The sequence below is a fragment of the Microtus oregoni genome, unplaced genomic scaffold (genome assembly GCF_018167655.1).
Source record: "Microtus oregoni isolate MIOR12 unplaced genomic scaffold, Mior012 000043F_ref0000047, whole genome shotgun sequence".
Classification (NCBI taxonomy): Eukaryota; Metazoa; Chordata; class Mammalia; order Rodentia; family Cricetidae; genus Microtus; species Microtus oregoni.
In genome coordinates, this window is record NW_024543210.1 from 13,931,404 (window position 1) to 13,956,514 (window position 25,111).

The window sequence follows — 25,111 nt, forward strand, 5'->3', positions numbered from 1 at the left end:
ATCAGAGTACTTAGAAGAAAAAAAAAACACTACTCCTGGCAATGTGAGCAATTCTTGGGATTTTAATGAAAACAGCAGATGGGGCTTTGGCTCAAAAAAATTATTTTTTGGAAATAAGCCAAATATGTTTTACAGTTCTAAAGTCCTCTGCATATTAAAATAAAAGAAACATGATCAAATATACACAGGAATCTCTAATTTTCCCTTAAATATGAAAAAACTACAAGTTTGTTTTATGTGTTATGTTCAACTGAATAATTGCAGTCATCCAGCTTAAAAACCAACCAGGTACTTATGCAAGTGACTATATTTATATTACAAGGTCTATAGAATCAATAATGCTAAAAAGATGCTTAGGACATTTTATAAAGAAGAACAGTTTTTCCCAACCTAAATGAGTAATCACCATGCTAATTTACTTGCCTGAACATCTCTTTTGCAGTTCCTATCAATTCTTTGATAATTCTACACAATGCATTATCAATTCTTTGATCATCCCACACACTGCATTATCAATTCTTTGATCATCCCACACAATGCATTTTGATCGTATTCACTTTCTTGACCAACTCATCCCAGGCCCCACAACCTTCCCAACTTGATGGCCTCTTCTTTTTTTCTTTTCCTTTCTTAAAACCCATCAATGCTTTTCTGTGCTGGATGGGGGCCCTCCACTGAGCACAGTCAACCTGGCAGGGGTCACCCAAGTTACTCACTCCTGAGATGTCTAAAGCATACCCTTGAGGCACAGACCTGCCAGCTTAAGGTTAATCTAATTTCATTTATGAAATAAAAACTCAATTAGCTGAGAAAATACGCTTTAATTATTCTGTTCCTTTTGATAAGTAATTCAAGGCCAAAAAGTTAAGGCATGTGAGAAATAATTTCTGATTGTTAGGACAAATCAACCAAGAAAATCATCTTTCTGATATGATTTGAACATCATAAAAAAAAACTGGTAGAGAGTCAGGCAGTGATGGCGCACACCTTTAATCCCAGCACTTGGGATGCAGAGGCAGGCAGATCTCTGAATTCACGGCCTGTCTGGTCTACAAAGCAAGTTCCAGGATAGACAGAGCTGTTATACAGAGAAACCCTGTCTCAAAACAAAAACTAAAACTAAAACAAAAAGCAAAAAACCTGGTAGAGATATTTGACAGTCTGCCTGTAAAATGAAATTCTAGGCACAATATATTAAGTTGTCCCTGTGAGGCTTTTAGGGTTTGGTGATGCAATCTCCAATGCTCATGTATAGATGACAGTCTCCAGTTGGTGGCACTATTGAGAGATGACAAGACTTCTCTGCTTATACCCTCATAGCAGGACTATTAGGGGTGGGGCACAGGTCTAGCTGGAAGAAATGGGAGGCCTGGGGCCTGCCTTTGTAGGGCATATCCTGTCCCCAATTCCTTTCACTCTCTCTGAACCCTGCCACCATGCCCTTCTGTCTCACCACAGGCTCCAAACCAACAGCCACCAACCACAGAGGCCCCTCTAATAATCAGGAGGCAAATCAAACCTTCCTCTTTTAAGTTGTTTTTGGTAGGTTTTTTTTCCTTTTTGTCTCAGTGGCAAAGAGCAAGCATAAGTCTCATTTCTTTTCAAGTTGTAAACAACATGAAAATATGAACGAGGTCAGCCTTGCTCCTTTTTTACACCATTACCTGGTGATAATTGAATCTACAGAAACAAAAATAGAAACTATTACTACATATAAGGCTTCTTGAAACTTCTTGCTAGTCTGAAACGTTTAAATACCACAGGCAGCTTTCAGCCATGTTTACACGCAAATTCCTAATGCCTCAGTTTAATTTTAATAAAAATCTTCCAGATGACTAAGAGCAAAACTATACTCATTTATTTGGAAACACATTACATTTCTGATTAGATCTGTCTTGAAATAACTAGATGTATAGTTTATAAAATATAATCTTCAGCCTATACAGAGCTCAGAATCGCATTTGGGCCATTTTCCAGTGTTGGTCTAATACAGAGGTCTCCATTAGAATACCTCTCGACTTGTTTTCCACTCTGAAAGACTGGATCACTAGCAGAAGTACCTTGAGTGAAGTTCAAATCACTCTCTTAGATGCTGCTACTAGCGCTGTATCTCAGGTGGCAGGGCAAGCATGGAGTAACATTTAAGCTCTTCGATTTACTACTCTCTGTATCTCTTCTCCTCTTCTCAGAGTCAATAGAAAGCCTTCTGGACGAAAAGTTTCACTGGTCAAGTACTATCCTCCATAGCTAGATCCAAACGAAACCTCTTCTCTTCCAGAGCCTTCTGATTCTTGTTTCTTACCCATTAGCAGTTCTCTAGACGTCATCTCTAACCAGCAGCCATGGCAATCTGGCCACTGTCCCTTCCTCCCTCTCTCCCTCTCCCTTTCTTCCTTCTTCACTGGGACAGCTTTGTCCTCCCTGTTAGAGCTACCAGGTCAGTTAGAAGCAAGCAGAGTGGGACTACTGGATTCAAAATCTCTGCTGCCCATCACAGTTCTGCAGATACTTGTGCCTCTGCCCACAGCCTGACTCCCTCCTAAGTCTGATTCCTTTTACCACCATGGGGTTTTTAATGTTTTTTTTTTCCATCATACTTGGCAACTGCTACAAGCCCACGTCTTAATAAGCAGGTCACATTGGTTCTACAAGGCTATTAAATAAAAGCTTTAGAAAAATGAAAGTTTATTTATGCACTAAAGAACAGAACAGCTGGTAGACGCAGCTAAGTTTCTAATACTATGAGCAGATACACAGAGCATTTTCTAATTTTCAGTAGCAAATAAGCAATAGCAACTAAGCTACTCTTTAATGTTTGCAGCTAAACCTTTACCTGAGACACTGGCAAATCGGGAGCTGGTTCCTGGAAAGCATGAAAGGTTGTAAACATTTTAAGACATGCAATTTCTGAAATCAAAAGATCTTAGTGAATACGTATTCAATGACAGTTTAAATACTGCATGTGTGCATGTGTAGTGTATGCATGTGTATGTACAAGGTGGGTTCCTTGGCCCTGAGTCTATGCATTCAGAGGAGAGAGGCTAACTTTGGGGATCTTCCTGATTTCCTCTCCATCCACTTTTTCTGAGACAAGGTCTCTCACTCAACTTAGAGCTCGTGAGTCAGCTAGAGTGGCTGACCAACAAGCCTTGAGATCCACCTATCTCTGCTCCCCACCCCAGTGCTGGGCTCACCTCCACACACTGCAAGTCTTTCTGCACACGGTGACTATCTGAACACAGGTCCTCATGCTCACAGAGCATGTTCTTTACTCATGTCCCAGACTGGAAATAGAAATCGCAATCTTTTTCCAGAAGTACTCTCAAAAACAGCATACACAGAAAATTCTTGTTTTTTTTTTTTTATCAGAAAGTTCTGCTTATCCAGAGTAAAGAGAAATGTAGCTCAACTACTTGTTTAAAGAAGTCAATAAAAGGCCCATGATACAGCCCAGTGGGTAAAGGCATTTGCCACCGAACCTGAGGACCTAAGTTTGATTTAAATCCAGAACCCACATGATGGAAGAACAGAACTGACTCCCAAAAGTTGTTCTCTTGCTACCACCTAAACTACTCCTTCACACACACACACACACACACACACACACACACACACACACTTTAAAAAGCCAATACAAAAGGAAAGTAGAAGTAATAATTTAAAAACAATTATTTCAATAAACTTTATTCATGAAAAATGACTCAATAACTATGAAAATAAGATTAATTTTAAACTATACGAAGGAACTATTTTCTTGCCTCCAAAAGCAAGACATTTAGACTTTAATCACTCATGAGGCAGAAGGAAAATCCAGATAATATAAACCTTTGATTCCACATAACCACGATAAGATTAGTGGCTGATAGTAAGAAATTAATTCTAACTACAATGTTCTTGTAGAAATGTTTATAAAGACTACATAGTATATATTATATTAGTGCTGGGTGTTGATAAATGTGGCACCTAAATCTTTTCTTTCCAACTTAAATAGGAAACCATTCGTCAATCAGATCTTACAACAGACATCTACATTTCCATGTCTAGGCAGCAGCAGCCAAACACGTCATCTATGCCATGCTTTAGTGGAGAAAATGTTAAGAAACAGAAAGATCCTTGCTCTCTCTAATGCTACGATCTGAAAGGAACACTGTGGATATATTACATACATTATCTGCACAAGCAAAGGCCAAGCTGTGGATAGATATATGAATTCTTTAGCAGGGTTCATGACAGGGACACGAGAGGAAAAGGCTGAGCCAGGCTGGACAATGACCACCCCAAAGGACCAAATTTAGAGAGGATCTTACAATGTACTAATAAACCAAACACAAAACAGCAGCTGGAGAGCATAGAGCAACTACAAGTTGGATCTAAAAGCAGCACGAATTTCCTAAGCATGGCTCATACTTCAGCAGTGTGAGACAGAGGGGAGGAGATGGCAGATCCCGGAAACACACCTTTCTATTCTTTCTTGTGTATGTGTGGCAATCTCATTCGGATGTCATAACAACAGTCTACACAAATCAAGAATACGAATCAAGAATTATCATCCGGAGATAACAAAACAGAGAATGAAAACAGATTTAAAGACAGTAATCCGTTCAAGGTCATAGTGCTGACTAATTTAGATGGGTACCTTGACTGAACTAAGAAATACCTAGGGCATTAAGGAAGCACACCTTTGGGTGAATCTGTGAGAATGTCTCTAGGAAGATTTAGCCTAGGAGAGAGGACACATACTAATGTAGGCAGCACCATCATGGGATGGTACCACTGCCTTAAGGACCAGCGTCCAGCAGCTCAGGGTTTGAGGGAGAGTCACGGAGTCGGCGAATTCATCACTCAGCTTGAATTTTCTATCTGAGGGAGTAAAAATTCTGGGGGAGCTGGTGCTGCGATGGGGGGAAAAACTTAACTCTCTGGGGCTGGCGAAAAGGGAAACACACACACACACACACACACACACACACACACACACACACACCTCCAACATGGCAGGACCTCACCCAGGGTGCTGATGAATGGCAAGCTTTCAGCAGGTCAGAGAAAGTGAAGAGGAGATGCAGAGCAGGAAAACCACTGGACAAACAGACAAACGGGGACTTTTCTAAGGGCCAAAGCTTAGTTCTTTGTTTTAGTCTTCTTTCTGTTGCTTGTTCCACTCTATTCTTCTGGTGTTTTCCTTCTGTCTCTCTTGATGTCTTCCTCCTAACTTTCCTTCTACAGCTTTCCTGGGGTTTTCCTTCTCTCGTCTCTTTATTTTTTCCCTCCTTATAGCATATATACCCCAGCAAAATCTTTTAAACAGTATAAAAATTACAATGTGAATTTCAAGTGAATTTCAAATGAATACAAGTAAAACACAGCATTCTTCCATATCCCTTACATGATTAAACTTTTACATACTACAGATGAAAAACAAATTGTCCCAAGAACCCACATATATTCGTGTCCAAGCAACTTGTTATAGATTAACTGAGTGTAAGCAAGCAAGGTATTTTTCTCAGCCAGTTCTTTTACTGGCAGGCTGCATTTTATGGTTACAAAGAAAGAATAAATTATTTTATTAGTTATCTCAAAAGGTAATCTTTTTTTTTCAAGACAAGGTTTTTCTGTAGCTTTGGAGCCTGTCCTGGAACTAGCTCTTGTAGACCAGGCTGGCCTCAAACTCACAGAAATCCACCTGTCTCTGTATCCCGAGTGCTGGATTAAAGGTGTGCGCCACCACCACCTGGCTCAAAAGGTAATCTTATAAAAAAAAAAAAGCTTTCATTAGATTCTTTTTAAAGATATATATATATGTATATATATATGTATATATATATATATACATATATATATATATATCAAGTCAGCTCTATTTGAAATCCCCAGGGTGGATATCTCTCATCGGCTACTCATCGGCAGTTTTTATACCAGGAAGCTGAGGGCAGAAATGGGCACTAGGAATTAATCATCATCCCATCCTAGCAGGAAAGATACGTCAGCCAGCTTTAGTCAGGCTGCCATCGCTCTTGTTTCTTGACCTCAATGAGTCCTCACTCAACTACTAAAAAGTGTGCCTTCAAATTGCTTTCCAAGATTTTTTTTTACCTCAAAGTCATTAACAAAAACATCTTAGCCTAACCTTAAGTCATTGTTTAAGGCTTTGTTTTAGCTATGAAACACATCTCTCAACATTAAGATTAAAAGAACTTGAGCTAAGAGCTTCTGGGACTCAATTGCTTCTCTTAATCGTTGACCCAAACCATAATCTATATGGCTCCTCAAGAGAAACTAGCTGTGTGATTTTCCTTGTTCCTATTTTCTATCCTCTGCAGCCACTGTTTTATCAGGGGTGAGGATAACACTTTAAACAATACAACTTAGGAGGAAAGCATCTTTGTAATCCACAGGTAAAAATGTCCAGTAGCGCGGGATATTTCCATGAGATAATCGCACTACATCAAGGTTCATTCACAACAAGCCAGATACCAGAGAAAAATGGCAGCGGCAAACATGTAAAGGCACCGCAGTAGCAGGAGACATTCTGGGGCTAAAGCCCCTGGGGGCCTTGCCTATCCTGAGATTCACCCATCAGTGCTTTGCTTCCTAGTAGGCCTATCCCCTGAAGTCAACTGCCACCTGCTACTCCTCTGACATGGCCACCAGCAGGATGGGGTCCAAGGCTGATTGCAAGGGGAAAGGGAGAAAGGCAGCTGAGCACTGGCTGTCCTTTCTCCACTCCCTCTTTAGCGCCACAGCCCATGCATAACCCCTGCCTTCTCTGCTACAGTGCACTGCGCTCCTCTGCACCATCCACCGAAACAGACTCCTCCCTTCCTTAAGCTGCTCTGGTTAATGTTTGGCTACAGCAATGAGAGGAGTAACTAACACAGTTCTACAAATGTGTGTGAACCAAGAGCACATTTTGTCAGCTTATTGGAAATTTAAATTTTCTTAAAAGCCAGAAATAATAAGGCATGCCAAAGTAAAAAGTAAAGTTTAGATGCGAGGCTGGATTACATTTCAGTGGTATAAGGTATGTTAGTATGCAACCCTGGATCCATAATCTCTAGTACCTCAAAAAGTGAAAAACCAAATTAAGTTTAGAATATCTGTAAGACAGGACCAATATAGAATTAAATGGGTATGGTGGTTTGAAAAGAAAACACCCTCCAAAGGGAGTAGCACTATTAGGAGATGTGGCATTACTGGAGTAGGTGTGGACTTGTTGGAGGAAGTGTGTCACTGTGGAAGGGGGCTTTAAGGTCTCGTATATGCTAAAGATAACACTCAGTGTCCCAGTTTGCTTCCTGTTGACTGCCGATCAAGATGTAGGACTCTCGAGCTCCAGCACCAAGTCTGCCTTCATGCCAACAGGATGACAATGGACTGAACCTCCGAACTGTAAGCCGCCCAGTTAAACGCTTTCCTTTAAAAGAGTTGCTGAGGTAATGGAGTCTCCACAGCAGCTGAAATCCTCACTGAGACAGTGGGAAAGATCGACAACAAAGATCAAAGGCGATTGCAGACAATGTTTGAAAAGGAAGAGCAAACAACTAAAGGAACAGAAATCTCTAACAAAGCTTTTGCCTGGTGTTCCTTATTCTACCAACAGGAGTTAGATTCCTCCAGTGGCCCAAACAGAAGCCACCAACTCAGCTTCACTGGGTTCTGTTTATTGATGAAGGACTTTGTGATCCCTCTATCCTGTTTTTCCATCTATCCCTTGAGGACATATGTGTAACTGTGCAGGAGAGGAGCAGGTAGGAAAACAAGATGTCAGAGAAGAAAATGAGAGGCCCAGAGGGTGGGGAGGACAGAGTAGGGGGCTGGTTATGTGGGTGAAAATGTGGATGGAAAACAGAGGCAAGGCCTAAAAGGGTGCGAGACAGAGAACATGTTCATTCCGCAGCCTGTTCCTGGCAGTTCTGGCACCCACCAAGATGCTGCAAACACTCTACAGGGGAATATGCAAAATTAAATAAACTACAACATAATGTGCTAGGTGCTGTGGTTATGTCGATTTTTTTTTTTTTGATTTTTCGAGACAGGGTTTCTCCGTAGCTTTTGGTTCCTGTCCTGGAACTAGCTCTTGTAGACCAGGCTGGCCTCGAACTCACAGAGATCCGCCTGCCTCTGCCTCCTGAGTGCTGGGATTAAAGGCGTGCGACACCACCGCCCGGCGGTGCTGTGGTTATGGAGTGAACACATTTCAGAGAACTCAGGTGGAGGGGAAAGAGGTAGGGCAGAAAACATAGGAAATGAGAAGGAAGTCCGAGGAGGGGGAGATTTGTCTGGATCTCTTAAACAACAAGGGTTCACATAACTCCTTGGCATATAGGTATAGTACCATTTTCACTACGAGTGAGATCAAGGTGTGGAGGCAGTGTTTAAGCCTAGACACCCTGAGCTGAGAGCATTCCCTATGCTAAGTATATGAGATGATATCAAGAGAGGAAAACTGACCACCACAAGATACAGACAAAGGGCAGGCATGTGTCATTTGAAGGCCCATCAGGAGCACAACCATGAGAGAAAAGAATTTTTCATTTCAATTAAACATTTTAATTTAAGGCTAAATTTTAATTTAAAATTAGGGCAATACTTTAATTAGAAAACACTGCAGCCTTTAACTTGGAGTCTGTCTAAATTATATTTTCTGTGTGATTAAATTCATTCCTCTATATATTTTGGAAATCAGCCCTCTGTCAGATATGATAGTGACAAAGCTCTTTTCCCATTCTGTAGGCTGCCATTTTGTCCTATTGGTGGTGTCCTTTGCCCTACAGAAGCTTTTTAGTCTCATGGGGTCACATTTATTAATTGTCAAACTTGGTACCTGAGCTATTCAGGTGTTCTGTTCAGGAAGCTGTCTCTTATGCCAATGTGCCCAAGGCTATTCCCCACTTTTCCTTCTATCAGGTTCAGTGTCTATGGATTTATGTTGTGGACTTTGATCCACTTGGACTTGAGTTTTTGTGCATGATGATAGATATAGATCTACCTGTATTTTTCTACATGCTGACATCCAGTTAAAACAGCACCATTTGAAGAAGCTTTTTTTCCCCATTGTATAATTTTGGCTTCTTTGCCAAATATCAGGTCAAGAAACTAGAAATCAAAAACCAAATAACCCAATTTAAAAAAATGGGGTACAGATCTAAACAGAGAATTCTCAACAGAGGAATCTCAAATGGTCAAGAAACACTTAAACAAATGCTCAACATCCTTAGCACCCAGGGAAATGCAAATAAAAATGACGCTAAGATTCTATCTTACACCTGTCAGAATGGGTAAGATCAAAAACACAAGTGACAGTTCATGCTGGTGAGTTCAAACTTGCACAGATGCTCTGGAAATCAGTGTGGTGGTTTCTCAGAAAACTGGAAATCAATCTACCTCAAGATCCAGCTATACCACTCTTGGGCATATACCCAAAAGATGCTCAATCATACCACAAAGAAACTTTCTCAACTATGTTCATAACAGCTTTATTCACAATAGCCAGAGCCCAGAAACAACCTAAATGCCCCTTAACCAAAGAATGGATAATGAAAATGTGGTACATTTACACGATGGAGTATTACTCAGCTGTTAAAAACAATGACATCATGAAATTTGAAGGCAAATGAACAGAACTTGGAAAAAATCGCCCTGAGGGAGGCAACCCAGACCCAGAAAGACCAACAGTATTGATGCCTAGCCCAATTGTCATCAGAGAGGCTTCATCAGCAGCTGATAGAAGCAGATGCAGAGACCTAAAGCCAAATATTAGGCCCAGCTCAAGGAATCCTGCTGAAGAGATAGGGAAGGATTGTACAAACCAGAGGGGTCAAGGTCTTCATAAGAAAACCCACAGAATGAACTAACCTGGGCTCAAATGAGCTCACAGAGACTGAACTAATAACCAGGAAGTCTTCATGGGACTGACCTAGGCACTCTGGTTATATGTGACAGTTGTATAGCTTGGTCTTCTAGTGAGACTCCTAACAGTGGGAGAAGGGGCTGTCTTTGACTCTTTGATGGATTTTGGGACTCTATTCCTCATATTGCCTTGCCCAGCTGTAATATAAGGGGGGGCACTTAGTTTTACTGCAACTTAATATGCTGTGTTTTGTTGATATCTATGGAAGGCCTGCTCTTTTCTGAATAGAAATGGAGGAGAAGAACTGGGGTGGGTAGAGGGGAGGCAGAGGTTGGGAGGAGAGGAGGGAAGAGAAAGCCTACATGACAATACAGGGAATGCACAGCTGACAGACCAATAGACAGGCCCACAGGAAGTGTGTACATCCATATGAAATAACCCATTTTGCAGAGCTGCAAGAACACTTGTCTTTCGGAAAAGTCGCTGTCATATCTGTGGAAACCTGTGAAGACATGATTCTTCCATTCAAAATGGGATTCATTCCAAAACACCTCAGTAGTGTGCCTTCCGCAGGGCAACAGAATGACCTTGTTCCATTCCCCCACACCATGAGGCCTTACAGCAACAACAGGCAAATTTGTTCTTTGTTCTAACAGGCAAATTTACAGAGTCAGTCCCACAAAATTACCTGCTAACAGACCACATAGAAATTTCTATAGAAGACAGGCACTGAGCAGGAAGGCAGCATGCCCCGCCTTTGCTAACAAACAAATCTGGACGCGCCCCAAGCTGGTTATCACCAAAGAGATTAGATGAGGAGACTGGGTAAATCCAGGATTCAGAGATGGTTTGTAACTTTAGCTAATGGTTTGGAATGTCAGGTACTTCCCCTTGGATGCTGGCTCTTCCCTGGGTCGGGTCACCTGTTCCAGAGTACAGCTTTGTCAGGTTCTACCTGCCCTTTTTGTGATTTTGATATGCATATTATCATTGTTCTTGCCTATGGAATTTTCCAACTATGTCTGTAAAAACTAGAAACCTCATGGAGATCAGCTCTTACTCTTACTCTTCTCCAGCAGTTTGTCTCTGTGACAGATTAAAGTGATGGTCAACTTGACAGAAGCACCTAGGAGACACATTTTCTGGACGAGTCTATGAGGGATTTTCCAGATTAAGTAAATTGAGAGGTAGGAAGACCCATCCTAAATACTGTTGGCACTGCTCCACGGTCTGGGGTCCTGAGCTGAATACAAAGAAAGAAGCGGGTTGACAAATGAGCATTTACTACTTTCAGCTCTCTCAGTAAGAAGCAAAGTGATTTGTTAGCCTCCTTCTCCGGCCACCATGTGCTCCCCACTGCAGTGGACTGTATCTCCTAAGACTGTAAACCAAGAAAAACATTTCCTCCTTTAAATGGCTTCTTGTCAGGTATTTTGGTCACAGCAACTAGGAAAGTCTCTTTCCTTCCTCCCTGGGGGATGTTTCTCTTACGCCGTTGTTATTCCTTCAGGGAACTGAATCTCCAGATATTTCTGAACACAACTTCCTAATTATCACCAACACTTACTCAGGCTAATGAGCCTGCCCAGATCTAAAACTGCAGTACTGTCATTCAGAATTTAGTCATAGCAGCAAGGAGAAGCCTGTAAGGCAACAAAGATGGGTGGGTTTCAAAAGGCTAGGAGGTCAAGTGACCAAGCAGCCGTGTGGCAATGCAATCTGCATAATCCGGGAGGACAGAAACGCAGGCAACCAAGTGTCTGGCACGTACAGATGAAACCAAAGGATGAAGCCTCCATGGCCCCAAAGAGGAAACAAATTAGGTAATTGGACAGAAAGACAAACTGGGGCGGGGGTGGGAGTGGGGGCTGTACCATCAAATCATTGCACTACTCACTCACCGAAGACAACTTGTTTCCTATCTTTCATCTTCCAATCATTTGCCTTCCTCTTTGTAATATCTGTCTGTGTAAGGGGAGACTCAGGTAGGAGAGGAAAAAGTAAACACACCAAATATTTCCGCCTTCAGAAAGCTACCCCATTCAAGAACAGAGTGTCTTCTTTTAAACCCCACTGCCTATCCGAGTTCCATGCTGTTGCTGTAGGGAATGTGTAGTTAGAGAGGGCCTCTACATTCAGCACTGTCTTGAAGGCCATTAATCTGACATATGGAACACAAAGAACAGTAATCAGATTAGGCCACTAATCAGGACGATCAACAGGAGCCTGGGAAGCCAGCCCTCCCTCTAGGTCACACTGCTCTGCCAGGTGGCTTTGTGTCTCCTCCTTTCACATCTAATCACTTCTTGCCACATTTTTAGTCACAATTAAAACAAAAGACAGGGCTCCTCGCTGTAATTGGTCATCTTTTTTTTCTAATGGGAGAAAACTATGATAAATGAACCCACTATCTCTCTGGCTTTACTCTTAGGAGACCCAACTTCCATATCCTCCAAGCTTAGGGATCCTGGCTTCTGTCTCTCACTGTTAATCATACTGTTTCTGGGGAAAAGAATTCACAAGCCATGCTCTCTTAGAATGCTTCTCCATTACCAAAACCACATATCTTATATTCACCCCACTCTTGGCCCTTCCGTAGCCAAATAAAACAAGAAACATGTTGTTCCTGGTCTGGATGCTTCTGTGGGAAGCCCAACTGCCCTGACTTATCCTAACTTTGGCTAGAATTAAAAATAAATAAAATCTGATGTCCTACTAAAAATGCAAGGCACTAAGGATTCTTGATAGTACTATTTCACAGGTATCACATGTGCAATGAAAGCAGACGAGAAGAAGCAACTCGGGTGGAGCATTTGCCTGGCATGCACAAGGTTCTAGGCTCAATTCCTAGACCTGTGAGAAGAAAAAATGAGTCAGATGAAATAGAGACAGGCTTCATCCAATAGGTCCACATATGAAGACATATGTTATCTTTTGATGCTCCCTGGCCCAGCTTACACGAGTAAGAAATATCAAATCACTTTACCAAAGCTCCTTCATCTATATGGAATAAAAATAAAGAAATCCAAGGTGAAAAAAAATTACTTTTGAAAACAAATGTTCTTACCTGTATTTGAGGAGAGAGAAAAGCAGGGGCCAAAATGAACCCACTGGCATAGAAAAGAAGCATTTGCATTTCTTTGTCCCACTATGTGTCTGGGAACTGCTCCAAAGAAACTCATTCACACCAAAATCAGTTTGATAGCCCAGGAATGGCAATTAAAATAAACCGAAAGGATTCTGAAAGGAGGAAGTTCAAGAAATGCTAGTGTTTTGTCAGGTTGACACGAGCTAGCATCATTTAAGAAGAGAGAACCATGAGAGAGTGTGTGTGGCTTGTGGGCAAACCTCTGGGTCATTTTTTTCCTTTGGGAGGTGGTGAGAATTAATGACTGATAATTAATGATTGACCCAGATCACTGTGAGCACTACTAACTCTAGGGAATCTAAGAAAGTAGGCTGGAAAAGCCATGAGGACGAGCAATCCAGTAAACAGCGATCTCCATGCTCTCTGCTTCAGTTCCTGCCTGGAGTTACTGCCCATGTGAGCCAAACAGACCCCTCCCCTCCCCAGTTTGCTTTTGGTCACAGTGCTCTATCACAGCAATGGAATCCCTAACTAAGACATATTTACCCAAACTGAGTATAACTCTTGCTCATATCAACAAATTACAAAGGACAACTCCTCTGTGGTATAAACTATGTATCACATTATGAAGTCTTATCACAAATCCACAAAAAAATAGACTGATGTAATAAGCTAGAACCTAATAAGATCTCTCTCCGCGATGATCTTAGCCATGCTAATCACCCAGCAGCACCTACAGCAGCATTTCCAGAGGGATCCCATGTCTGTTTTCTTTATCATCAACACCATCATCATCATCATGAAATCATCATGAAACCACATGTTCACAAAACAATCTTAGACTGGGGGTTAAGACATAATGAGATCAATACAAGAGACCAAACTAAGACCCTTTATCTTCTTTAGCTGAAAATATGAGACTGTAAACAAAGCACTTACTTTGTTTTCTCTTTTTTCCTGGAAAAAAAATCTTTCCTGACCATAATAAAAGCACCACTTCTGTGGCTGTTGGTTTTCCCAAACAGTATCTTCGTCAAACAATGGAGGAAATTTGTCCTCCCCTTTCCCTTCTGTTCAAATAAGTTTTATTATTTGGCTAAATCAGAATCAGAACTTTTTACCTTAAGACTAATCAGAGCTTTTAATCCAACCACATAGATGTGTCAAAATCCTACACCAGCTAAGATCTTGGGAGTAGAGAGAAAGCATGTGAGAAAAAATATACTGGGAAAAGTTTAGTGGCAACCTAAAGGGCTTGTTTTGCTAGCTTTGTACTTTTGGACACACTTCTGTGTCCTGGATCATGAGATGGGGAAAAATAATTCCAAGCCCTAAAGTAGCTGAGGATTAAATGAGATAGCACAATAAAATTCTCAAAACCAAATCTGTTGTTTTTGTTACCTACTTTACAAGGTTATTTTAAGTATTAGAAAATTATTTACTTTATAGAATTTATGCTTGCGAAATCATAAGTAGTCTATAGATGCTCATTGAAATAAACACAAAGAGTCCTGACGAAAGAATCTAGCACAAATAAAATTTCAGCTCACAGGTGTAGTACTGAATGTCACTATGAGAACACTTTTGCTAACAATATCTACTCCAAATAATAAGAAGTACATTTGTCCTAAGGACAAAAAAAAATCAGTACTCAAGTAAGTTTCTAAATAACTAAATTTCTAAGTAAATAAAATTTGGCAAAAATCAGCTTTATTTTCTTCTGAACTATTCAGGGCCTTTTGGGCACATCTGAAATCTCTAAAAAGGGCGTGTCTATCTTTCACTGGCATTAATGAGGAAACTTCCAGCCAACAGCTCTTGGGAATCCTGTTTGTGGAAACCATCCCAACTCAATGGAAACAACACGGAAAGTTCTTGAGACTCTTTGTGCCCAGAACAATGTCTGATACATCAAAACTTCTTAACAAACTTCCCTCATAACAAAGGTAACAAGATCTTATATTATCTCATTGTTTCCAAACTTTTGCCGGAAATGTCTTTTGCAGCATTTGTAAGACTAATGGGCCAAGAGACACTCTTGGAAAAAGACTTGTTTACAGACACGCAGTCCTTTAATGAGGTGAGTACCAAGACCAGAAGCTCGTTTAGCATCACCATTGTTGGGCAGGCCAGATGCAATCACTAGGTTACTTCCATCCATTTGCTCAGAGAGTAGCAGAGCCCAGAAACAGCCTTCACACTCGGATCCCTGCTTTTCTAACTCCCCACCTTTCCCTAGCAATGCCAAGGCAATGCCACGAGAGGAAAAGCAGGGGAATCAGAACTGTATAGGTGCATGTACTTGAAGCACTGCCAAACTGCCACGATTCTAATACTAACCTCTCATTTTTCTTCCTCTTCCAGGAGCCATTTGCTCAATGGCGTTGTACCTCTCCGTTTATCATTACCCTTTCCGTTTAGCATACACAACGTTACTACACTGTTACTTTCTTTCTAAAGGCAGGTTCTTACCTCACCAGGCCAGCCTTGAACTCTCTACTTAGCAAGGATTACTTTGAACTACTTTGCCTCTACCTCCCAAGAACGGGGAGTACACAAGTGCACTCTCACGCTGGACGCTGGACTGTTAAATTTCCCTTGAATCAACACTATCATTTTCTCTTAGAGGGATTCTATCTTTCCCTCCTACAAGTATAGTTTCTCCTGCCCAGGTAGTTTCTTTAGAAATAAATATATCCTGTATCTTGTCTCAAGTCAAACTCATGACTCAGAAACAAAAGCTCCTTGACACTTGGACATAGAGGCAGGAAGATCGCATGCTTCATCTGAACCAAAAGATAGCTGTGTTTAAAGGGGGCAGCGTCTCTGATCTTTGTTCGCATACGTCTTTCCTTTTTAGAAACCAACGAAGTAAAGAGTCTGACCAGTGAATGGCCAATGAATTATCAAAGCTCCTCACAAACTTAACAGAGTCGCTTTAAATGTAACTAACTCTGGAAAGGGGGTGCTGTGGTTTACAGCAGGAGCTGTCAAGGCACAGAACTCAGGATCTCCGGAGATGTAAAGGCCAAGGACCCACCATCCAGGACTCCAAAGAGTCTTGCTTTGGGTGCCTCTGCGGACCACACAGGTAACTTCGCTTAGGGCCCTCCTCCCAGGGCTACCCCAGGGGACACAGGGATCCTCTAGAGCCCACGGCCATAGCAAGAGAATTCACCGACTGCCTAGGGTCAGCAGGTACCTGGTCATAAGGGGATTTCTCCAGCATCTGCGTGCATAGATCGGCGCAGAGCTGGAACTTCCTGCGCCTAAAATAGCTCCAGGCCCGGAGCAGAGGCTCCATCTCCGAACCCATGGTGGACCAGACAACGCTCTAGTGCCCGGGGTCCGGGGCCCAGGGCCCGGAGTAGGGAGGGCAGGGTCCAGGAGCAGCGAGCGGGAGGATTCGGGCTCTGCCTGGCAACGCGGCGGGGCCTGGCCTGAAAGGTGTCCACAGCGCGCCTGAAAACAGGGGAAAGAAAAGCCGCCGTGAGCCGACCTCATCCAGAGAGTTTGCTCAGAATTGGCTGAAAAAAATTATGTGCTCTTTTAAAGACAACAGCTTTCATTAATTTTGAAAAGCCACCACTCCTTCAAACAAAACAACACAAAAACAGGAAGTGACTTAGACAGCTTGTCTGGGGGCCTCCGTGCGTACACGAGATGCAGTTGCCTAGCAACCGCCCCGCTGCTTCCCCAGTAAAGGCAAAACTACCTAAATTGACCCGGGTTGTGCCCCCCTACTTCACTCATTCCTACTGCGCTCATATTTCTGACTCTAGAAACATAAATGCGGAAACAGCTTTTCCTCTACCCTAAAAAAAAGAAAAAGAAAAAACAAATGAAAAATCAAAACAATACCTCCAGTAGTTTTCCGTCTAACCCCGCCTCAGTGTTGAAATTGTAGGGGAACTGAGAGATTGCTTGGTCCAATCCATTCATTTTAGAGATGAGAAACTGAGATAGACTCCAAAAAGAGAAATTAATTGCCTAAAGTTGCCCGGATTTAGGGAGCTGTATGACGTCAGGGTGTTGATTTTGAATTCTATATCTACGGATTGATAGCACTTCCTCCAAAGTAGATAATTATGGAAAAGGGAATTTGATTTTTCGATTTTGTTTGATTTCTTTTGGTATCAGGGTCTTGCTATGTATCTTTGGCTAGCCCCCAGTTCAGCCTCCCCCGTGCGGAGGTAACAGACATTTGACACACGTTACAGCAAAAGAACATTTGAAACACCATCTTTGGGCACATGTGTCATCTGCTGAACGTTTTTGTGTGCACAATATTTTCTCCCCTGCTGAAGACTGAGTCCAGGTTTTTGGCATGTGCTAGGTAAAGAGTCTGTCATTGAAATCCTTGAGCTAACTCAGCAGAGCCAGAACGATTTCTTCGGGATCTGTGTCCTTCCCTCTACAGATTTACAAAGATGGCAAATATTTCGTGGTAAAGCCGGTTAGACAGAAATGTGACAAGGAGTCTGGGGGTGGCTTCTTAGATCATCCACTTGCCCCCTTCCTACCATGATGGAAGATGGAAGCGAAAAACCTCCATAGCCAGCGTTTTCTGATAGTGTCCAAATTTCCTTTCAGAGATAACAATCAGTAAAGAGAAATATTTTGCAGTTTTCTCAACACTAGAGAATAGCGGTGCCAACATTATGTTTAAACCAAGTCGCTTTTGCAGATATCAAACTGAAGTATAAATTTCAAAACTAAGGAATGGATAGTGAATATTTCTTTTTTTCTTTTCTAAGCAATCCTTCTAGAACTTTTTGCATCTTGGAAGTAAATAATGATAAAACTTGTTATGACAGTGATGTTTAACACTAGTCCATTTGTGTTTCGCTGGGGGTAACTCTAGAGATGTAATTTGTGTAAAGGTCCCAGTAAGGCAGTCCATGTGAAGATCAAGCATATGTTGGCAATTGGCAGATGCAGCAGTTCACAAGGGCCTTTTATTTTCTGATACAGCCTAAGCAGATTCCTATGGAAAACTGACTATAAAATGAGCACTTTTGTCTCAACTTCTAGACTGTTGTGGTTAAAGGTATGGAACGTTACAGTACATACATATATATTTTAATTTTGTAAGGTTATTTTACTTAGGTGTATGAGTGCCTTGCTCTCATGTTTGTCTGTCCACCATATTTGTGACTAGTGCCTGCAGAGGCCAGAAGAGGATGCCTAGTTCCTTGAACTGGAGTTATTAAGTGTTGTGAACTGCCGTGTGGGTTTTGAACCTGGGTTCTCTACAGAAACAAGCACTCCTAACTTCTGAGTCATCTCCATTCCTATACACATTATTTTTTATTTCAGAATAATTTGAGATTTGCATTTTAAAACATTGTGCAGATAGCACTAAGTTCAATCAATGTGTTCCTACTTGGTTCTTCCCATTGTCAATATCTTACAATATGCTTATCACAACTAAAGAGCTAACAATGATACATTATTAACCTAAGGCCATACTTATTATTTATATTTCAGTAATTTTATGCCAATATCACTGGCATTCCAAGTATTCAGGAATTTTTAAACATACATTCTCCTTCAAATAGTAGCAAAACTGATCCCTTCCCTGAAACTAAAAATCTTCTCAATTTCTGCATAGGAGCTATGTTACATTAACCTCAAATTGCTGACCATCTGCCAAGATCCATTTCCCTCCCGCAGCCCTCCAGTGAATAACCACCCAGGAATGGACTTCAAAAACAAAAAGCACAATTAATAACCATCTCCTTTGATTCTAAATTTTCTTTCTTAACTCTGAATTTCACAGGCAATTACACATTCACTACGTTGATTCAACTAGGTGTTCTTAGGAATATTTATGGGGTGTTTCTGATTCAAACCACATCCAGTAGTCTGAACAGCTCTAAATTGAGTACATAAAGAGAGTGGGTTCATTCAATTGCTTTTTCTAGCAGTCTTCTTATTTAACAAACCATATTTTAAAGTCTGAAATTGAACTAATTTTCAACAATGAAAGTAAGATTAGAACATTGTTGGTATAAATTCTGTTTGTGGAACAACCAGCCCCTGGCCCATATTATCCCAATGGGAGTTAATATGAGCTAAAAGAACACCCTTTTCTATTTAGTGCCAAGGAATCCTAGCATAATCCTTCAATGTGATTTCAAATAAAAAAGTAGTTTCTTTAAATAACATCTTCTACATGTGACATACATATGGAATCATAGCATAAATACTTGAAATGCAAAATATAAGTGCTTTTTAAAAGTGCAGTAATGTCTTACATCTCGACTTTTGGTCCACAAATACTCATGGCATGTGTGAGGGAAGAAGGATGAAGAAGAAGGTATCATTGATTAGGCTAGAGCACTGGTCTTTAAAAAACAAGTTCCAAAATGCTTTACCACCACAAACCCAAACTTCTTCCCTACACTCTGAAAATGCCCAGGTTCTAGCTGTGAACTGTCTGAGTGTATGTCACCCCTTACTTCCATGACTCCAGTCTCTGTGTTGCACCTTGATGGGCTGAGCAAGAGTATTTTACAGCTGTGATGGCCATAGTTTTGTCCAGGCATCCTCCTGCCTCACTGTAGAAACTTCCCCTATTGAAATGTCACGTCATTGATCAGGTCCCTTTTCAAACCATCAACATTTCATTTCTGTGCCACATTTTTCTCCAAGTCCCCTATCACTAAAGATTCTTTCCACTACCAAACCTTTTCTTTTGAAACAGGATCATATATAGCTCAAGCTGGACTTGAGCTATGGAGCCAAGGCTAGTTCTGAAGCTCCTGATGTTTTTGCCTTCATCTCCTAAGTGCTGGGATTACAGGCATGTGCTACTGCGCCCACCTTTCTTTTTACCAAACTTTTAGGTTTCTTTAAGCCTTTTCACTACTTGATCCTTACCTCGGGTTTCTGTGTTCTTTCCTACAGAGTCCAATTATACTAAGAATACTGCTAACTTGGTTTACAGAGAATCTCATCCTTATATCTGAGTACCTCTATATCTGATCTATTCTTCATTTTCCACCATCTCCCATGTCGTCAGCTCATCCTACTCTACCTTCATCAGAAACTCTGTTAAGTGAATTTAGCATTAATTCTTCCCAATTCCAATGTCATCTCAGAGATTTTTCTATTTGTGGCTGTTCTGGTTAGTTTTCATCATCTGAACACAAACTAGAGCCATTTGGGAAAGGAGGATCCTTAATTGAGAATATGTCTGCATCATATTGCCTGTTGGCAAATCTGCAGAATATTTTCTTGATTAATGATTGATGTGGAAGGCCTAGCACACTGTGGCTGGGACCACCCCTGGGCATGTGGTCTTGAAAGCAGGTTGATCTTTTTGAGTCAGGGTCACCTCACTCAGGATAGTGTTTTCTAATTCCATCCATTTACATGCAAAATTCAAGATATCATTGTTTTTTACCACTGAGTAGTACTTTAATATGTAAAAGCGCCACATTTTCTTTATCTATTCTTCTGGTGATTACAAATCATGCTGCTATAAACATAGTTGAACAAATGCTTTTGTAGTATGATTGAGTATCTTTTGGGTACATGCCCAAGAGTGGTATTGCTGGATCCTGAGGTAAGTTGATTCCCAATTTCCTGAGAACCTGCCATATTGATTTCCAAAGTATGTACTCACTCTAGCTAAGTGGATATTAGCTATAAACAAAGGACATTGAACCTATAGTTCATGATCCTAGAGAAACTAAGTAATAAAGTGAACCCAAAGAAAAACATATATAGACCCACCTGGAATTGGAAAAGGACAGAATTGACTGGTAGAGTTGGGAGCATGGGGATGGGGGGGAAAGGGGAGGGTAGAAGGAGAAGAGTAGGGGAGAGGATGAGGGGAGAGGAGAGCTTGAAAGAATGAGATGGTCAAGATGGAGGAAGGACAGAGATGAGAGCAAGCAGAGAGAGATCTTGATTGAGGGAGCCATTGTAGGGTTAGCAGAACCTAGTCTAGAGAAATTCCCAGGAATCCTCAAGGATGACCCTACCTAGGATCCTGGGCAGTAGAGGAGAGGGGGCCCAATCTTGACTTACCCTGTAGTGAGACTGTTAATTATCTTAAATATCACCATAGAGCCTTCATCCAGCAACAGATGAAGGCAGAGACAGAGACCCACATCAGAGCACTGGACTGAGCTCCCAAAGACCAGTTGAAGAGTGGAAGGAATGAGAATATGAGCAAGCAGGTCAAGACCATGTTGGGTTCACCCACTGAAACAGTTTGCCTGAGCTAATGGAAGCTCACCAACTCTAGAAAGACTGAGAAGGAACAAGCATAGGACCAAACTAGTTTCTCTGAATGTGGTTGACAGTTACATGGCAGACTGAGGGGCCACTGGCAGTGGCACCAGGATTTATCCTTACTGCATGTAGTGGCTTTTTGGAATCCTATTTTCTTTGGATGTATACCTTGCTCAGCCTAGATATAGTAGGGAGGACCTTGGACCTTCCACAAGGCAATGTGCCTTACCTTCTCTGAGGATTAGATGGGGTTGTGTGTGAAGGTATGTGCAGGGAATGGGAGGAGGGGAAGCAGTGGGAACTTTTTTTAAAAAAAAATCTAATAAAATAAAAAAAGAAAGCAGGTTGAGCAAGCCATAAAGAGCAAGCTAATAAGCAGTATTTTCCCATGGTCTCTGTTTAGTTCCTGCCTCTAGGTTCCTGCCTTGAGTTCCTGCCTTAGGTTCCGTCAATAGACTGTGACTTAGAATCTGTAAGCCAAATAAACCCTTTCCTCTCGGAGTTGCTTTTGGTCATGGTCTTTATCACAACAATATAAAGTAAGATAGGACAGCAGTCCTCTACCCCCAACATCTCAGCCTTTTCCTTGGCACTAAATCTTCATCTTTTTCTTCATATTTGAAGTTGACATTAGGTCCTTTCTCCCTTACTGAAACAGTATCTAAATGGAAACATATCGGCTTCTAGTTTTCTTTCATGTTACCTGCTATATTTTATATGTAGTTTTGAACATAATTGCCATGCATTTATATCCAGTCTTCTTCCCAGAATAAAAACACCAAGAATAAGAGACTTTGTTACATCTTCAGTGCTTAGTGTTTGACATGCAAAAGGTGCTCAAAAACTACTTGTTAAATCACTGGTTATCTTTTCAGAAATAAACATCACACAAGTTATGAGTCATTTATAGTACCATCCCTGGGAAAATGAAGACAGGCACATCTCTGGGACTCACTGTCAGACAGCCCAGCCTAGTCATTAAGCCCCACGTCCTAGTGAGAAAACTTGCCTCAAAAAACAAATAGGATGATTCCTGAGGAACAACTGTTGGGTCAAATAAACCTGTTTAGGGGAGCAAAAACATGTGACTTGAGTATCCTTCAGCATTTCAGAAAGTATCTGTCCTTGGGCAAGGGGCTTACAGGTGAGAGATACAGTACCATCCTTATTTGGGTAAAACTCTCTAGAAATAACTTCATAAACATATTTAGAAATAGTGATATATTATTTGTGTTTTTAATAAATAAAGCTTGTCTGAAGATCAGAGTGGGACGCAGCCACACTAGTTAGCCATATAGGCCAGGGTGGTGGCATACACCTTTAATCCCAGCAGCCACACTAGTTAGCTAGAAGCTGAGTGGTGGAGATGCATGCCTTTAATCCCAACACTAGAGAGGAATGTATAATGGGAGGAGACAGATCTCAGACTCAGTCTCAGTCTGAGGATTTGTGGAGGCAGGATTGCCCATTTCAGTCTGAGGTAGAGGAGAATAAAGCATCCAGCTAAGGAATCTGAAGATCACTGGACAAATATGACATCTGAAGAAAAAGGGCAAATCATCCAGAAAAAAAAAATGTTCCAAGAAAAAGAATAAATTAGCCTATTGGTGTATCACATTTCCAACAGGATAAAATTTCATAAATCTTCCCAAATGTTTGTTTCTGCTATTCTCTACAAGCACATAATGCAAATGGTCTTTTGTAGTCCCAGTTTAATTAAAGATTAAAGCTGGCTTTGCAGTTGGAGTGTGTCCTCTCCTTCTCTAAACTCAAACATGCTTATTAAAGTGAAATCCAAAATCTCTGTCTCATGTCAGAAGAGCTACCTGATATAGGACAGAAGAAAAACAAATATTCAAGGACTATTCTATTGCCACTAATCTCATAATCCGTTGGTTTTATATTGACTTTAACAGTTTTTCTTAAGGTATAAAATTTATAAGATTAATATATATATACATATATATAGTTTAAGGTTTTTGTCATGATATTAATGGTCATATAGAGTATTAACTATCCTAGAAAAGGGTTTCCTCTACCTTCCTGTACGTGATTTCAGATTTGAGTCTCTATCAGTTTCCTGCATTAAACCATGAGTATGCATAACAATGATCTTTGAAGTCTCCAAAAGGACGATGGGGCCCCACAACAATCCTTCAAAGACTATGATAACACCACTAAGCTGAAAAACACCACCTAAAAATCAACTTTGGACTAGAAATTGCTCAGAACAATTTCGAGGTGACTAGGTGAGATGATCCAGCCTAACAGACAACTTTAGTCAGAACTTGAAATAAGCCCTGCACCTTCTCATTACTCAGAGACTGAACAACAAATGATAAATCTACCTCTCCCAGAAATTGATAATTAACCCAAATTTTTCTTTTCATGATCCCCCTAAAGATACCATAGCCCCCAGACAGCAAGGAGTAAATTTCAGAATACGATGTCCACATTCCCAAGAGGTGGGGTGGGTGGTTTATGGTCGTTCAAGGAGTTATGGATATTTGTCATTGTTTGGGGGAGTTAATTATAAGTTGTTATTGGTTATGGTCAGAAGGAAAACTGAACAAAGGAGACTAGATTCAGAGTTATTGTTTGAAAAGAAAAAAAGTGGATACAGATATGATAGGAAAAAGGGTAAATTATTGAATCTACTCTGAAAAGACAAAAGGGAGGATATAGATACAATATGATAAAAAAGGTAAATTATTGAATCTACTTTTAAAAACCAACTCCAATTTTTCAATATTTTACATCAGATTGGACTTTTGTATATTGTATACAAATTTTATATATTGATACAAATTTGAGATTAATTTTGTTAAAACATACTGGACATACATTTCTAATCTTGTTCAACGTGCTGTACCTATATAGCTCATTTAAGAATGGAATGCAAATTTCTAGTTGTTAAAAGTTATTATTATCGACTGTTTAGGATAATAAAGAAATGCAGGTTAGTAATTAGTCACCTAATATAATTGAACTTGTAGTCACATTACATATGTTTTCAAGGTCAAACAGAGATATATTTTAAATAAACAAGTCATCTTCAAACACTTTGGAGATCTACAGAACATGGCATTTAAGATGTTTTAATAACATAGGTTATTTTTTCTTTTTTTATGACAATGAGACATGTCTGCTTCTGGCAATACCAATCTACTTCAGAGAAGATAATGGGCATCGAAGAAACCCCGCATGGATTTTCCTTTCTTTGTGGCAAAAGTAAACCAATGGGCAGGAAAATACAAGCTGATAGTATGCTGTTCTAAGTGGAGAGGCAGAACACAAAAGAGAGGGACTGACAAACATTGTCAAGACAAGGAGGGGCTGCCCTCCAGAGTATCCTGCTTCACAGAAAAGTCTGTTGGATATTCTAAGCCTGTAGGACAAAGATGGATGCACCAACATTGCAGAGGAACTTTGGATGACTGTCCAGGCAGTCACTGTTTCTGTCATTTCTCACATTTTTTGAAAGTCGGCTGCTTGTTCTTCCTGCTTACTCAGTTAATATTATTTCCTTCTTGGGTCTCTGAGGGAGTTGAAGACTAGATAGTTATAGTTATAGTTTTCCTTGTTTACCAAACTCAGAAAAGAAACTCACTAAAGAGGTGTAAAGTGTAAAAGGTTAAGAGACATTAAAAAAGAATTTGATAATGCAAATAAAAATAGAAAGTGAGTTAGGTACAACCTTTTGGAGTCATCAAGATAGGATAGATATGGAGTACTTTCTCTGAATTTGCCAAATGCAAAAGACTAGACATTGTTGATGTATTTAATACCTGTATATATTGTATATAGTTATTGTACTCATTGCATAAAGTTTTTCTTATATTACTTATTGCCTTTTTATTTTAGACAAAAGGGGGGATATAGTGGTATATTATTTGTGTTTTAGTAACTAAAGCTTGCCTGAAGAT

The 25,111-nt window shown here is 40.6% G+C and overlaps 1 protein-coding gene across 1 annotated transcript in view; it reads right to left on the reverse strand.

Annotated features, from left to right (window-relative positions):
* Positions 1-16,351, reverse strand: part of Ttc8 (tetratricopeptide repeat domain 8) — a 52,551-nt gene extending 36,200 nt beyond the window's left edge. The window contains exon 1 of the mRNA XM_041633266.1: positions 16,141-16,351. Coding sequence (XP_041489200.1) covers positions 16,141-16,254 — 114 coding nt within the window. The 5' untranslated portion in view covers positions 16,255-16,351. The remainder of the gene's footprint in view (positions 1-16,140) is intronic.
* Positions 16,352-25,111: the final 8,760 nt, after the last annotated feature.